We start from the raw sequence: 15838 nt of genomic DNA, 5'->3' as shown, positions 1-15838 counted from the left end.
TCATTATGATCCATATGTTGAATTAATCAAGGGGTGTGGGGACCTACATATTTATGTATATATAAGGCATACCACTTCATATGATTGTTGCTACCTGAGGAAGGGGGAACATTTAACCCCGAAACGCGTTGTGGCTTATAATCTTGCAATAAAAAAAGTTTTTTGGAACAATACCATCATCTTTATGAACTTTAATAGCAGCGCAGCCAACACCGTGGTTTTTTCATTATCCCCAAATCCATTCTCATTCTCCTTCCTGGAGTGCACGGGGCTGCTGCAGCTGTTCCAAGACTCTGCCTGAATCACATCAAGCCTCTGAAGGGCCGGTGAGTCACCGGCATCGTTTCTACGGGTCCGTCCACCACAAAGGAGGAGCTGCAGCTCAGCGCTGGTCTGACGGCTGTGCTCTCCATGTGGGATATCGATCGCGTGAGCGGCGGCCTGAGCTGGAAATACTGCGGGCTGGAAAGGACGAGATCCCCGCTGATGCCATAGCGGTACACCGTGGACCTCCCTTCGGCTGTCTCCCCAGTGTTGTACCTGACGTACAACAGGATCAGGTGAGTGTGACCATCACACTGCACACGTAATAAGTTATCATTAGATTTTACACAGGAGCGCACCCTCTTTTTCTTTTATTTTGAATGTCCTGGACCATTTTTTAGTTGTTGCTCTCCCGCTGTGAAGCACACATCGCCGTGTGTGACAGCGACAGAGCAACAACTGAATTTGCAGGCAGCAGGAGCCGGCTTCTGCAGACGCTGGTAACCACGGTAAACATCGGGTAACCAAGAAGCCCTTTCCTTGGTTACCTGATATTTACCTTCGTCACCAGCGTCCGCCGCTCTCGCGCTGTCAGTGCCGGCTCCCTGCTCTCTGCACACATAGCCAGACTACACATCGGGTAATTAACCCAATGTGTACTCTGGCTAGGAGTGCAGGGAGCCAGCGCTAAGCGGTGTGCGTTGGTAACCAAGGTAAATATCAGGTTGGTTACCCGATATTTACCTTAGTTACCAAGCGCAGCATCGCTTCCACGCGTCGCTGCTGGCTAGGGGCTGGTCACTGGTTGCTGGTGAGATCTGCCTGTGTGACAGCTCACCAGCAACCCGTGTAGCGACGCTCCAGCGATCCCTGCCAGGTCAGGTTGCTGGTGGGATCGCTGGAGCGTCGCTTAGTGTGACGGCACTTTAAGGGTCCCCCCAAATTATTATACCCAGCACATGGCTACAAACTGCAGCCCACAACCATGTGCTGTGAATCAAAATAAGAGAAACCGCATGCGGCTTCTTTTAAAAATGATTTCAATAATCTTAAAAAACGGTGTGCGGTCCCCTTCCCAAATTTTGATACTGAGCCATGATAAAGCTGAACAGTTGGGAGATTGTATTTTCAGGCTGGGGAGACCCATGCTTAATACCCCCATGCTTAGTTTTTTTAACCCAGTTAGACCCGCCAATCCCGGGTATCTGCGAGTCCACTCATCACTATTCATGTATAAAAACAAATGCCATAGGTGATAGTGTTTTTAATTAGTGAAAAGCAAACTTTTTTTTCGGTAGACTCTCGTGTGAACTTGGTCATAGAAATATGCAAATATACACTAAACAGACTAAATCTGCTGTTGTCTGTACTCTTAAACAACATAAACATTAAGGAAATAATGGCTTTTATTAGAACGATAGCTGTACAAAGTCAACAAAAAGTGTACAGTTGTTAAAACAAAAAAAATAAATAAAAAAAAAAAGACAACAAAATTAATTTACAAAACATGCAACTAAATATATTCCATTTTGAAACAAAATAAATGTATAATCCTAGGTGTTATTTGAAAAATATGATATATATATATATATATATATATATATATATATATATAATCTATAATTTGCTCTTTGTCACTCCTGTGACTCCATTGTCCAATTAGCTATATTTATTGGTGCCTTAGAAGGTAACCGCACTTACAACAGTTACCAGCTCTATCAATACATTCTCAGTACAAAGCAATATTTGCAGGGTTCAGCACAGATATTCTTCAAAATCCGCCATAATATCGCTCTGCAGATACATGTCAATGGTTCCAGCCATCTGGAAAGGAAAGGAAGATGCTGTTACTTCATTCACACTTTTCTGTGAGATGTGGAGAGTCATTGTCACATTTTCCTGTAGAGGTTATCGTTAAAGGACATCTAGAGGTTTCTGGAGATGGAGGATATCAAACGAAACATCTAATAACCGCAGTAGCTTATCAAGTTCACTTCTTACAGAAAAGGCTTGTGTTGTGGAACAAATAGTGAGGTGGATTGAGGCAGCGCATCCACAGTATATAGACACTGTACCCTTCATGTACATCCACACAGAAAAAATGATTTTTTATTGGATATGCATTAAGAGGACAGACAAAGATACGCACACAAGTGCATAACAGTGCAAATACCTAAAATATACAAAATGTACAGTGCAAAAATATATATACACTGTATTTTTCGCTTTATAAGACGCATCTGATTATAAGACGCACCCCCAAATTTGGTGAAGGAAAAGAGAATTTTTTTTTTAAATGTTAAATGGGGTCCGTCTTATAATGCCAGTGTCCGTCTAACAAATCATATAGAGTATATGTCCCTCATAGCCTCCCCATCCTAAAATTAGCCCCCTTAATCTGGATATGGCCCCCTTATAGTGAATATAGCCCCCTTGTGCTGGCACATGTCCCCCAGTGATGCCACATGTCCCCCATTGATGGCACACGTCCCCAATTGCTGGCACATGTCTCCTATTGCTGGCACACGTCCCCTATTTATGGCACACGTCCCCTATTTATGGCACACGTCCCCTATTTATGGCACACGTCCCCTACTTATGGCACACGTCCCCTACTTATGGCACACGTCCCCTACTTATGGCACACGTCCCCTACTTATGGCACACGTCCCCTACTTATGGCACACGTCCCCTACTTATGGCACACGTCCCCTACTTATGGCACACGTCCCCTACTTATGGCACACGTCCCCTACTTATGGCACACGTCCCCTACTTATCGCACACGTCCCCTATTTATGGCACACGTCCCCCTGTGCTGCCCATGGCCCCCTATGGATGGCACACATCCCCCTGTGTTTGAGATGGCCCCCATGCTGCAGCCCATAGTAAAATAAAAAACTCTTTACTTACCTCCTCCAGCACTGTCCTCCCTCGTGTCTCCCTCCGTGCCGCTGAGCTCCTGCACTTCCTGGCTCTCTGTGTCGGTCATGTGATCGGCACAGCAGAGTGACATCATCTCTACGTGCCTGATCACAGCGGCAGCAGGGAGACCGGGGAGACACCGGAGATCAGCACTGGAGGAGGTAAGTAAAGCTTTTTTATTTTAGGATGGGCAGCAGCATGGGGGCCATATCTAACACAGGCAGATATAATATGCGCCGCTCCCCCAGCCCATCACCGTGGTGCGGTTTCAACACCACGGTGATGCACAGGGGCAGTGCATATTATATGAGCGGGAGCAGGAGATCTCCCGCTGCCTCCTGCAGCCTTCACCACCTCCAGCACCGCTCCAGAGCTGCCCCCACCTCCACTGGGCCCTGCAGTATATAATCCGTATATTTGGATTATAAGACGCACCCCCTACTTTCCCCCAAAATTTGGTGGAACAAAAGTGCGTCTTATAAAGCGAAAAATATGGTACACTACACCCAAAAAAAAAAAAAAAAAAAGTGTAGATCACCGAAATGTACACCAAAGAAAAAGAAAGGTATATCAAGGACAGCAGTCCCATTTTGCAATATAATGGAGGGGAGAGCACTAGGTTTAGTGCCTCCCTCTGCTTCTAGCGCCCCCCCTGCTCTAGCGCCCCCTTCCCTCTGCCTCTAGCGCTTCCTGTCATCATAGAATCTCATCAGTAACAATGGCCATCTCCTATCTCAGTAGTGGAAAAGTCTTCACTGAGCACAGATTTTACCTCAGAATTGAGAATTTTGGTAATGACTGATCAATTCTGTCAGAGAAAGAAACAAACTTCTCTGATTAGATATATTATAAAGTTTCTTATTTTTTTGTGTATTATTGCTTTATGAAATAAAAGTGAAAATGACCGTTACGCCAAGTAGTTTTTGATATCACCAGCAATAAAAATGTAGAAATCTTAGAATTTTCACACTGACCACTAGGCTTTATACTAGAATCCTACTTCCTGTTCTGTATTGATGACATTTCAGCAGTCTCACTATCATCACAGACAGGATTAGAATGAAATTGATCAGAGGATCCATTATTTACAATAGGTGAGATCACAGCGTACCTCATTTGACATGGACCTTTGCCCAGATTAGAGCATGCTCAGGTTATACTTCTACACAAGCAAATAGAGACTGAGTCAGCCTAGTGCTACGTAACGTCTATGTAAAACACAGGAAGCAGGAGTCTAATATAAGGCCTAAAGGTCAATGTGAAAATTGTATAATATATATATAGATTTTTTTGTTTAGATTATTGAACTGAACATACACACAACTTTAAAAAAAACTATTAATAAACCTTTATCGGAAGACTATCAATGCAGGGGCTTGGTGTCAAGTTGTCAGGACAAGGAGTCACAGAAGATCAAAGTGGAGTAAATCACATTTTAATGAACAAAGTGTTTGAAGAACGGGTTGTTCTCTTTTTCTAGTCCATTGGGATCATCAGGATTTGAAGAGAACAGTCCGTTCTGGAATGCATCATCCAATATATGATGTGATGTAATTTACTTGGCTCGTCAGTGCCCTGGCAGCGTGACACAAACTAGTCAGGTTTATCTGGCACTACTACACTGCTGGAGCACCTGCGGGACGCAGCAGTCCAAGGACCCTCTGTTTGATTGTGCCTACATTAGAGTTGTGCCTATATTTGTGCCACTCTTGAAGGTCATCATTTAATAGGCAAACTCCGACACATTTCTGTACAGATCACATTACCATGAATTAGGGTTCAGTTTGGTCAATTCATGCTTTGCCTAAAACAAAATGGCTCTGCAAAACATCTAGGAACGGTCTATAGATGGATTTATTTTACCTATTCTAACCCAAAATTAGAAGTTTGACCAAGCTTGTCAAAAATATTATTCCTATTAGGATATACCAATGTCAATTAAACCAAAATATCCCAATAAACACTATACAGTTAGTAAAAAAAAAAAATATATCTTTATTGATGGCATATTCGCTAAAAACATTGACAAAATACAAATTAAAACCTACATAAAAAAACAGGTCATACAGTATTAAATAAGAGATTGGGGTATATGGGGAATCCAGGAGTGTGAGCTGGTGTACGGTCATTATGACTACAGGTTTGGTATAAGGTTTCAGGGGGGCAGGTTAATGATGAGGCTGTATTAGTTATTTACTGTTATGAAGGCACAAGTGACTGTATCATTAATCTAATATAAATATATATATATACACCGTATTTTTCGGACTATAAGACGCACCGGACTATAAGACGCACCCTGGTTTTAGAGGAGGAAAATAGGAAAATAAAACTTTAAGCAAAAAAATGTGGTCATGACACACTTATGGGGCGAGGATCTACTGCTGACACTGTTATGGGGTAATGTCCCCGAATTCTCTACTAAGGTATCCCATCCTGGTAATGATCCTCCTGCCTTGTATATGATCCTGCTATAAACGCCCATCCTGCTCATATACCCCCTCCTGTTCATATACCTCCATCCTATTGATATACCCCCATCCATCCTGCTCATATTCCCACATTCATCCTGCTCATATACTCCCATCCTGCTCATATACTCCCATCCTGTTCATATACTCCCATCCTGTTCATATACTCCCATCCTGTTCATATACTCCCATCCTGTTCATATACTCCCATCCTGTTCATATACTCCCATCCTGTTCATATACTCCCATCCTGTTCATATACCCCATAATGGTCATATACTCCCATCCTGTTCATATACCCCCATCCTGTTCATATACCCCCCATCCATCCTGCTCATATACTCCCATCCTGCTATATGCCCCCATCGTGCTCATATACCATCCTGGTATATGGCCTGTATCCTATAGCACAGAGAAAAAAAAATAAACGTTTATACTCACCTCTTCCTCACTCCCTCCAGCACCGATCATCTTCCACTCTGCGCCACTAATCTGTGTGTGTGGAGCCGTTCCCCTGCAGCATCGCGATGTCTTCCTGTCTGTGCCGATCAGCACAGATCAGCTGACCGGCACAGACAGGAAGACATCGTGTGCTGCAGGGGGACGGCTCCACATACGGGGACTGGTGAGTGTATTGATTCACTGCACCCCGCGCTGATGATGACGCGCGGGGGGCAGTGAATACAGCCGCACATGATCACTCCAGGCTGTAATTGCCAGGGGTGATCATGTGGACCGGCTCTTTACTATGCGCGCGTCCCCGCTCGTCCTCCCGCCCACCTATCAGCGACGGCTTCTGCGCTGAGAAATGGGTGGGAGGATGGGCGTGCATATGTAATGAGCGGGCCCACGTGGTCACGGCAGGCGCTGCTGCTGCCTGCTCGTGCCCCCGATGACCCGCTCCACCGCAGCACCCTCATTCCCGGCCGCAGCCCTATAGTCAGACCATAAGACGCACTCCCAACTTTCCCCCAATATTTGGGGGACAAAAAGTGCGTCTTATGGTCCGAGAAATACGGTATATATAATATATATATACATATATATATATACATACATATATATATATATATATATATATATATATATATATATATATATATACACACATACATACATATATATACATACATATATACATATATATATACATATATATATACATATATATATATATATACACATATATATATATATATACATATATATATATATATATACATATATATATATATACATATATATATATATACATATATATATATATACATATATATATATACACACACATATATATATATACACATACACACATACATACATACATACACACACACACACACACACACACACACACACACACACACACACACACGCTGATGGTTGTATAAATTATTATATGGTTACCCATACTGTATGACCCATTTTCCCGCTTACTGAGTTTTTATGTAGGTTTTCATTTGGATTTTGTCATGAATGTTTTTAGCGAATATGCCATCAATAAAGATATATTTTTTTACTAGCTGTATAGTGTTTATTGGGATATTTTGGTGTAATTATTTTACCTATTGCCTTCAAGTTTTAGTCAGTCAGTCAGTCATTCTGTACAATATCTTTATACAATGCAAATAACATACACCAATTCTACTGGTAATAAGGACAAATGCCATGACTGGTTTCTTTGCCGAACACTTACACTCTCCCTGCGGCGTCGTTCTTGCTCTTTCCTTCTTGCCAGGATACGTTCTTCTTCGTTGAGGCCTTCTGGGGTGACAACATCCGGTGTATGGGGGTCACTGGCCGGTTCTTGCAGATGTAGAGGTTGCACTTCAGGACTACTTGTCTCTGGGGATATACCATTACTTGATTCCATTTCTTTTGCGTCTCTGTAAAACATTGTGGGTGTTAAAATGCAATATAAATACTGTGCTCATAACAAGACGTTACGTTCCTGATGCCACCAGAGTTGTTTTGAAAGGATTTATCCAGAATTCATAGATGCCAAAGCTAAAAAGTGTGCTTTTCTAGGGGATGGGCACCATGATTATTTATCAGAGTAGCTCTACATGTGCAACTACTATGGTAGTAAGGAGTGATGAGCGAATCTGCGGAAATTCTAATTCAGTGGTTTGATTGAATTTAGCGAAGAAACTCTATTCACATCAAAAGTTGATGGGTCTCAGATGTAATTTCAATGTAATTTCATATATTCTGAGGTCTCACTAGACTCAAGAGCATAGTAAGTGGAGGAGGTAAAAAAAATTAAAATAAAATATTCACCTCATCGCAAATTGTCACCCTGCTAGAGCCCTCAGTTTGGTCCTCTACGTAGTTCCCTCTGGCTTCTTTACTTTTCCAAAGCACACAATGTCATGTTCCGCCATCATTAAACTTCACTAGTGCTCTCCGTGTCAAATATAGGCCTTTAACGTCATTGAACGTGTCTTGTAAGGCTGGAGGCCTACTCGGTGCCAGAAGGCTGACATTGTGTGCTACGAAGAAGTAAAGGAGACCGAATAGGTTTCAGGTCATCATTTCGAAAACTTCACTAGAATAAAGCTGCCTCAAGAGCCTATGATTAGTGATGAGCGGACACACAGATAACCGGGACCAGTTGATCCCGGTGATCTGGTTTTTAAAATCCAGTTCCGGGCCGGATTCTCGTCCCCATACAAGTATGTGGACCAGAATTCGGAGATTAAAAATGTTGGTAGAAGGGATAGGGGGATGGGAGCAAGCACTTCTTACTTATTGAGGCTCCGGCATAGCTGTACACTGCTTCCAGGCCACGCATTCACTTCTGGTGCAACGCATTACGTTCATTGCATATGCATTGCTTTCCCCACCCACCGGCTCATGTGATTGGGTGCAGTCACACGTGCCCCCACACTGAGTGACAGCGTGTCTGACACTTCCAATCACAGGCGCTACGTGCATCTATTGTAATATAAAAATAAATAAAATATTTAGCATAGGGTCCCCCCCCCCATTTTATGATACCCAGCACAGATAAAGCATATGGCTACAGCCCCCAGCTTATCTTTACTTTGTATCATAATAGGAGGAACCGAATGCGTTTTTTCAAAATATTATTTAAATAAATAAATAAATAAGTTAAACCGGTGGGGGGTACCTGCACATAACAATTTTGATACCCAGCCAAGATAAAGCCCAACTGTTGGGTCAGCTGTTGTGAATGTCATCCGAGTGGGTGCTGGTGTGGAGCTCACTAGTGGCCAGGAAAGGTAATGAAGCTGAGTGTGAATCTGTGACTCAAACAGGTGTTGGTATTAATTGGGAATCCTGGAAGTCCTATTGCTGACCAGCCTACTGTATATAGGAGAGCAGTTTCTGCTTAGTTGCTGCCGGTGATCGATGTTTGCTTCTGCCTCTGAAGATGGCTTGGAGTTTGTCCTTCAGTTTCCTCTATTTATCCTGCGCCAGAATTCACTCCAGGTAAGTCTGCAGGTGTTCTTTTCCTAATTGCTGGTTTTGCACCTACGGGTGTTTGTGGTTTTTTTTTTCTTTCCATTTTGTTCTGGGTTTGCTTTCTTGTATGTGAGGATCTGGCTCTCTGCTATTTTTGCAGTTCCTTCAGCAAGAGAGGGAGTTTCTCCCTGTTCTGATTTTCATTATTTGCATTTTTGAATATTATTTGTTCTGTGATTTTGTTTCTTCCCATTATATCTGCAGTTCTGTTTAAAGTGTCTGGCACAACAGTACCTAATATAGTGGGGGAAGACCGTGTGGTCTTAGGTCTTTTTTCTATCAGGAGTTTGGTGTTTTTTGCTGGCCGCAATCAGTTCTCTTTCCTGTCCTGTTGTATCTAGTAAGTCGCCCCTCACCTTTGCTAATCTATATTTTCTATGTATTGTGTTTTTTTACATCACCATCGTTACATGTTGGAGCTTGCTATTCCTTTGGGGACTACTCCGAGGCAAGTTAGGATTCCTTATTTCTATCTTTGAGGTGTAGCTAGTTTCTCCGGCAGTGACAAGGTGTCTAAGTGTGTTAGGAACATCCCACTGCTACTTCTAGTGTTGTCTGATCGATAAGGGATTGCGGTTAGCTTAGTTTCCAACTACTTTTGTGTTTTTTGTTTTTTTCTGATTAATAGGATTTTTTGTGATCATTCACAGTTACCAGTTCATAACAGGCAGCCCACAACTGCCACTAAGCCATAAATCTAGGTCTCTGAGACCCCCCCCCCAATACTAATCTGTAAGAGAAAGTAAATAAAACAAACAGCGGAAAAAATCCTTTCTTTGGAATAAAATACAAAAAAAAATAAATAAATAAAAACACCCTCTTTCACCACTTTATTAACCCCCAAAACACCCCTGCAGGTCCAACGTAATACACACGAGGTCCCACGACTATCCTGGCTCGGCTACATCCGAGCCTGGAGAGACTGAAAACATGTCCGATCTCTCCAGGCTCCAGGAAATGCTGACAAGGGGGACCCGACTAACAGCACTGATGTCACTCAGTTCACCGGAGGTCATAACTGTTTTCCCACGGTATGACCTCCAGTGAACTGGGTCCCGCACTCTGGCTTAAATTGCGGGGTGATGCCCCACACGCCACCAGTCATTTAACACAGTGCCAACTGGGAGGATGGGAGTGTGTGGTTGCCCTGTGTTTGTCTTTATTTCTTTTTAATTATAGGATTAGTGATGGGGGGGTTTCAAAGACCCTTACCCATCACTAATTTTGGGCTTGATGACAGTTGTGTGCTATCATGAACCCTTTATTACCCCAATAGCCACTGCAGCAGGGCAATTGGGAAGAGCAGGGTAAAAAGCCGGGATTGTTGCATGGATGGTCCAGCACTTTCAAATGAATATCAAAATTTTTGATATTCAAGTATGTGAGATCAAGTTTTTTTTCTTGAAGCAGAACGGTCTAACTTTAGCTGATTTTAACAATGTATTATGACTAGAATCGTCTCAATGGAAATTCTGCATGGAAGACACAGAAAAGGTACAGACTGACCAGGAACACGCTGGCCGCTATTACTGAAATCGTGAGCATGGAATTCAGAAACCCAAAGATCCAAACCGTAGACTATTCTGGATGAGCAATATTTTCATGGTTCCCATGTGTGAAGAACAACTTGAGAACATTTCACAGTGATATCGACAAAGTCTTGTGTCATTGTAATGAAATAAGAATAGTGAAGCATCAAACTGTCTTTTTACACATTGCTAATGCTCCAATGTGAATATGGTATTCAGAAACTTACACAATCCTATATATTTTGCCTCCTTTATCAGGCTGCAGTCCTTGCGGTCTCTTTAATTCTTGAAGTTTCAGGGCTTTTTCTCGTTCCTCTTTAGCTATTGCAGCTTTTTTGAACTGCTGGAAGCTGTCACTTGATGACTTTATGGCCACAGGAATGGTATTGAGAGCCTTGGAAAAAATTGCCCAGCAGGACTTTTGAACTTTTGCAGTCTACAACAGAAAAAAAATAAATAAAAAAAAAATAATAAAAAAACACCACTTCCAACATGGTTCAATAATTACAAACTTATCGCAAACATAGAATTGGTTTGATTTAGTGATTGGGTGAATTTAGCAAGGCTTGCACTGAAATGGAAGTGTAGCTAAATTCTCTATTACAAGACAAAGTGGGCTTATTAGCCCCCACATTGGCAACGCACAGTGCTGGAGTGCTGAGTTTAAACCCCCCAATTTGCAAAGAGTTTGTATGTTCTCCCAGTGTTTGTGTTGGTTTCTTCGAATAGGATAGTGCTATATAAAACAACTAATACGTAAACCGAGCATCTCGTAATTACCAAAGTGACACCCATTTTGTAACGAAGGCCACAGGGCAAGAATATAAGAAAAGATCAAGGGAAATGTGCAACAGGGGCCTCCACTACAAGCCAAACTCCCAGGTTAGTTAATCCAGTCTAGACAGGAGTTTAATTCCAGGAATATCCCGTACTTGGGGGAGAAAAGGGCAGTGACGTACACCACTGAATGGGGGCTTAGGAACCGGGACAAGCAAGTACAGCAATGGGTACTTTAGGGGGTCCCATAGCAGTCAATGAAAAAGAAGTCATTACAGATTCATATTTACCATGTAAAAAAAACCTAAAAAATCAGTGCAACGGCGTAGGTAGATTCCAATTCTCTAAGTCTGTTTGATATCGCCATGTCTAATTCCTAAAATATTTAGCGTTAGGTTTTACTACTTTAGCACAAACCCACCCCCTATGCTTTAAAAAAGGCACATCCAGAAACTTACGAGATTTCTTTATTTTCCACTCAAAGAACTGGTTATGGACTCTAATGGGGGATGAGCAGAGTTTTCTATTGGTCCCATTTTGTAGCACATACAACAAATTATATATAAAATATTCATATGGTACATCAGAGACAAGCAGCCAGGGAAAGAGACAGAGACAGACAGGGGAAAGAGACAGAGACATCCAGGGAAAGAGACAGAGGCAGACAGGGAAAAGAGGCAGACAGGGAAAAGAGGCAGAGACAGACAGGGAAAAGAGACAGAGACAGACAGGGGAAAGAGACAGAGACAGACAGGGGAAAGAGACAGAGACAGACAGGGGAGAGACAGACAGGGAAAGAGAGAGAGAGACCGAGAGACAGAGAGAGAGAGACAGACAGACTGGGAGAGAAAGAGACAGTTACTATCCCGGGCAATGCCGGGTGCTACAGCTAGTATAGCATATATGCCAAACCTTGCCACATCTCTAAGGTTTTAATAAGGCTTCCATCTTCCATACTAAGACATGAAATTGAGAGGACAAGGTGATTATAAAATCGGACTTTACTGACGGATGGATGACACGTCAAAAGAAGTTTCTACATCATACAGAAACTATCAAATTTGGCAATTGCAAGCTGCCAATTTTGCAATAAAAACAAAACATAAAAAACATTAACATAAATTTATGCTAGCTACCACTTTATCTGCCTCATCATTTATTACATAAACACAAGCCTTACCCCCTCATTCATCACTCCTGACTAGCCCCTTATTTATCATGCACTGCCGGTGTCTACTCAGAATCACAAAATTACACATGCGGGATGAGAAGGCCTGAGACATCCTCCATCAATAAATAAAAATCTTCCATATGACCATTAAAAATCAGTTTTCTAGGACATTTTTATTCCTTATGGGGCTAAGACTTTATTGGCAGGTATTCACCTCCTGAGAAAGCCCGGTGTTGGTGAAAAGCATGTCAAGGAGCCTGTGCGCCGCCTCCTGCTCCTTCCTTTGTATTTTACTGGCATCATGTCTCAAGTTTTATGTATGCATTTAGCACTTAAAGTATGCTTTATTATATTATGGTGCAAATTTGACACTTATATTAATTTCTCACTACAGTTATTAGCGCATTAGTATCTGGGATTTGCTAATTATATGCAGCCTTTTTGTTAGGTGCAGGTAAGATGTTGGTACCGGTCATTTACATTTAAATGACCAGAGCATGTGTTTCTATTACCAAAGTTTTGGCCTTGGTGCGTTTCTGATACCTGGATTAACTTGTCACTAAATTATTATTACTGTATGGAATCTCATGCTTAGACTCTGGTGTGATTTCGGCAGCTGCCATGCACATTACAATTTAAAGTCAGTGCATATATTCCTATTAGCTGTTATGAATACCTATTGAGTCTATTAGCCATTGTGCCCTTTACTTCATTTTACATCTTATACTTTGCATCATGTCCATCTATGCATTTGTTGACATCATAATTATTTTTTCTTTGTACATTATCAAGGAGTAATAATTTAGGATGAGGATTCTTTGCCTCTTCACAATGGAGATGTTTTTCTAATCTTACTCCCTTATGTGTATCTTTTAGTCTGATCCTTCCTTACTATGTCATTTTGTTTACGGATCACTCATGTGGTTCTCCCGCTTCCTTTGGCGTCACATTGACAGTATAGTTGTCTCTTCTGCTCTGCTCTGTTAAGGGGGCATCACTGCCAACGTCATGTTGATTTGTATTTGGCACCCGCTGTGTTGGGCAAATCCGGTTGTTAGTCAACACTATGTCGGCAGTGACGTCTAGTCAACAGAGCAGAGTAGAAGAGAAGGAACTGCACTGATGGCATGACGTCACAGGAAGCAGAATCACCGACAGGAGAGGTCCGTGACGGCTCTGAGCTGAGCAACATTGCCACAGAGCAGGACAGGCAGATAGTTAAAGAGAATCTGTCATCAGGTTTTTGCTCCTCCATCTGAGAACAGCATAATGTAGAGACAGAGACACTGATTCCAGTGATGTCACTTACTGAGCCGTTTGCGGTCATTTTAATAAAAATCAATGTTTTCTCTGCTGCAGATCTAGCAGTTATACAGAGCTCATGAATATGCTGGACTACCTGCAGCACGCCAAGTAGTCCTGTAATGATAATCACTTCTGATTAAACAGTGATGTTTTATCAGAACTTCACTAAACAGCTCAGTAAGTGACATCGCTGGAATCAGGATCTCTGCCTCTACATCATGCTGCTCTCAGATTAGGTGGCAAAAACCTGGCGACAGATTCCTTTTAATAACTACCTGCATATAACAGTTTATCACCACAGGGACAAATGATGTAATATAAAGCCCCTTTCAGTCACATACACTGGGTTTCAGGTGGCACCAGGCCCGGACTGACCATAGGGCAATTCTGGCAAATGCCAGAGGGGCCAGTCCCTGAAGTGGGCCGGTGCCTGTAGTGGGCCGCTGTATCTGCAGTCACCGCCGCGCTCCTCAGCAGTGTGTGCATGCCAGGCACACTAGCTGCAGCGGGAGCAGGAGGCAGCGCTGTGCTGTGCCGGCCCTGTTGTGTGCTGCTGTGCCGACCCGGTATGCACACACTGCTGAGGAGCGCGGCGGTGGTGGTACCGTTGACCGCAGCTTGCTTCCGTTCCTATTCAAATGTATTTGCGTCTTTCAGACGTAAATAAGTTTGAACAGCGCGCCGGGACTGGGCCCCGCCCCCGACGTGCAGCAACGTGATGAGATCAGCACCTTGCCGACGTCATCACAGTGCTGCGGGTGCCACACAGGAGATCTCAGCAAGCGGTAAGCGCTCCATGGAGGAGCCAAAGATGACAGGTTTAATTAATGGGGGTGAGTGGGGAGGGGCTGAGGACACATAACGGGGAACATTTGTGAAAGAACACAGCTTTGTGACAGGCAGAGGGGGAGTACTGTATTCCCAGGAGTGGGGGGGCAGGAGTGTGTAGTGATGGGGTAGTGTAATCTGTGTGTGTAGGGGGTGATGGGGGGTGTATTGTATTGTGTCTGGGGAGAGGGTAATGGGGGGTTCTGTGTGTGTGTGTGTGTGTGTGTGTGTGTGTGTGTGTGTAATGGGGGTGCATTGTATTGTGTGTGTAATGGGGGTGCATTGTATTGTGTGTGTAATGGGGGTCCATTGTAGTGTGTGTGTGTGTGTGTGTGTGTGTGTGTGATAGGGGTGCATTGTATTGTATGAGTGTATGTGTGGGGTGGTGTAATGGGGGTACAGTGTGTGTGTGTGTGTGTGTGTGTGTGTGTGTGTGTGTGTGTGTGTGTAGTGGGTGATGGGGGGTGTATTGTATTGTGTATGGAGGGGGAGGGGTAATGGAGCGTGCATTGTATTGTGTGTGTGTGTGGGTAATGGGGGTGCATTGTATTGTGTGTGGGGAGGGGTAATGGGGGTGCATTGTACTGTATGTGTGTGTGTGTGTGTGTGTGTGTGTGTAGGGAGGGGTAATGGGGGTGCATTGTATTGTGTGTGTGTGTGTGTGTGTAGGGAGGGGTAATGGGGGTGCATTGTATTGTGTGTGTGTGTGGAGAGAGGCGCGGAGTCATTAATTGAGGACTAATTAGTGTGATATCAGTGATATTAGTCCTGGACCTGTCCGTACAGGTACAATCCCCTGTAGTGATGGCAGCGCTTGGAGAGTGATTAGGACACAGGTATGTGGCGGAACAATCCACAAATCAGGGAAGCAAAGAGCAGAAAATACATCAAGGTCTGCTACACACTGCAAAAATGTGTCACATAGTGCCATACAGTGTCACATAGTGCCATACAGTGTGACAGTAATACAGTGTCACATAGCGCCATACAGTGGTCACATAGCGCCATACAGTACTCACATATACAAGTGCAGAAATATATTACACATTCACCACGCGAAAAGTGGGCCTGTGTACCCC

At 43.2% G+C, this 15838-nt stretch overlaps 1 protein-coding gene across 2 annotated transcripts in view; it reads right to left on the bottom strand.

The window, feature by feature from the left end:
* Positions 1–1687: 1687 nt before the first annotated feature.
* The window catches only part of BRDT (bromodomain testis associated), a 212624-nt gene continuing 198473 nt past the window's right edge, over positions 1688–15838 (bottom strand). Inside the window, exons 18-20 of one of the 2 annotated variants that reach the window (XM_075322321.1) lie at positions 10906–11114; positions 7357–7546; positions 1688–2088 (exon numbers count right to left, since the gene is read on the bottom strand). In XM_075322321.1, the coding sequence (XP_075178436.1) occupies positions 2020–2088; positions 7357–7546; positions 10906–11114 (468 nt within the window). In that variant the 3' untranslated portion in view covers positions 1688–2019. The remainder of the gene's footprint in view (positions 2089–7356; positions 7547–10905; positions 11115–15838) is intronic. The other variant, XM_075322320.1, reaches the window with a different exon arrangement.

The sequence above is a fragment of the Anomaloglossus baeobatrachus genome, chromosome 8 (assembly GCF_048569485.1).
Source record: "Anomaloglossus baeobatrachus isolate aAnoBae1 chromosome 8, aAnoBae1.hap1, whole genome shotgun sequence".
NCBI classification, from domain to species: Eukaryota; Metazoa; Chordata; class Amphibia; order Anura; family Aromobatidae; genus Anomaloglossus; species Anomaloglossus baeobatrachus.
Note: the sequence above shows the minus strand (reverse complement) of the source record. Positions and strands in the feature narration are given on the sequence as shown.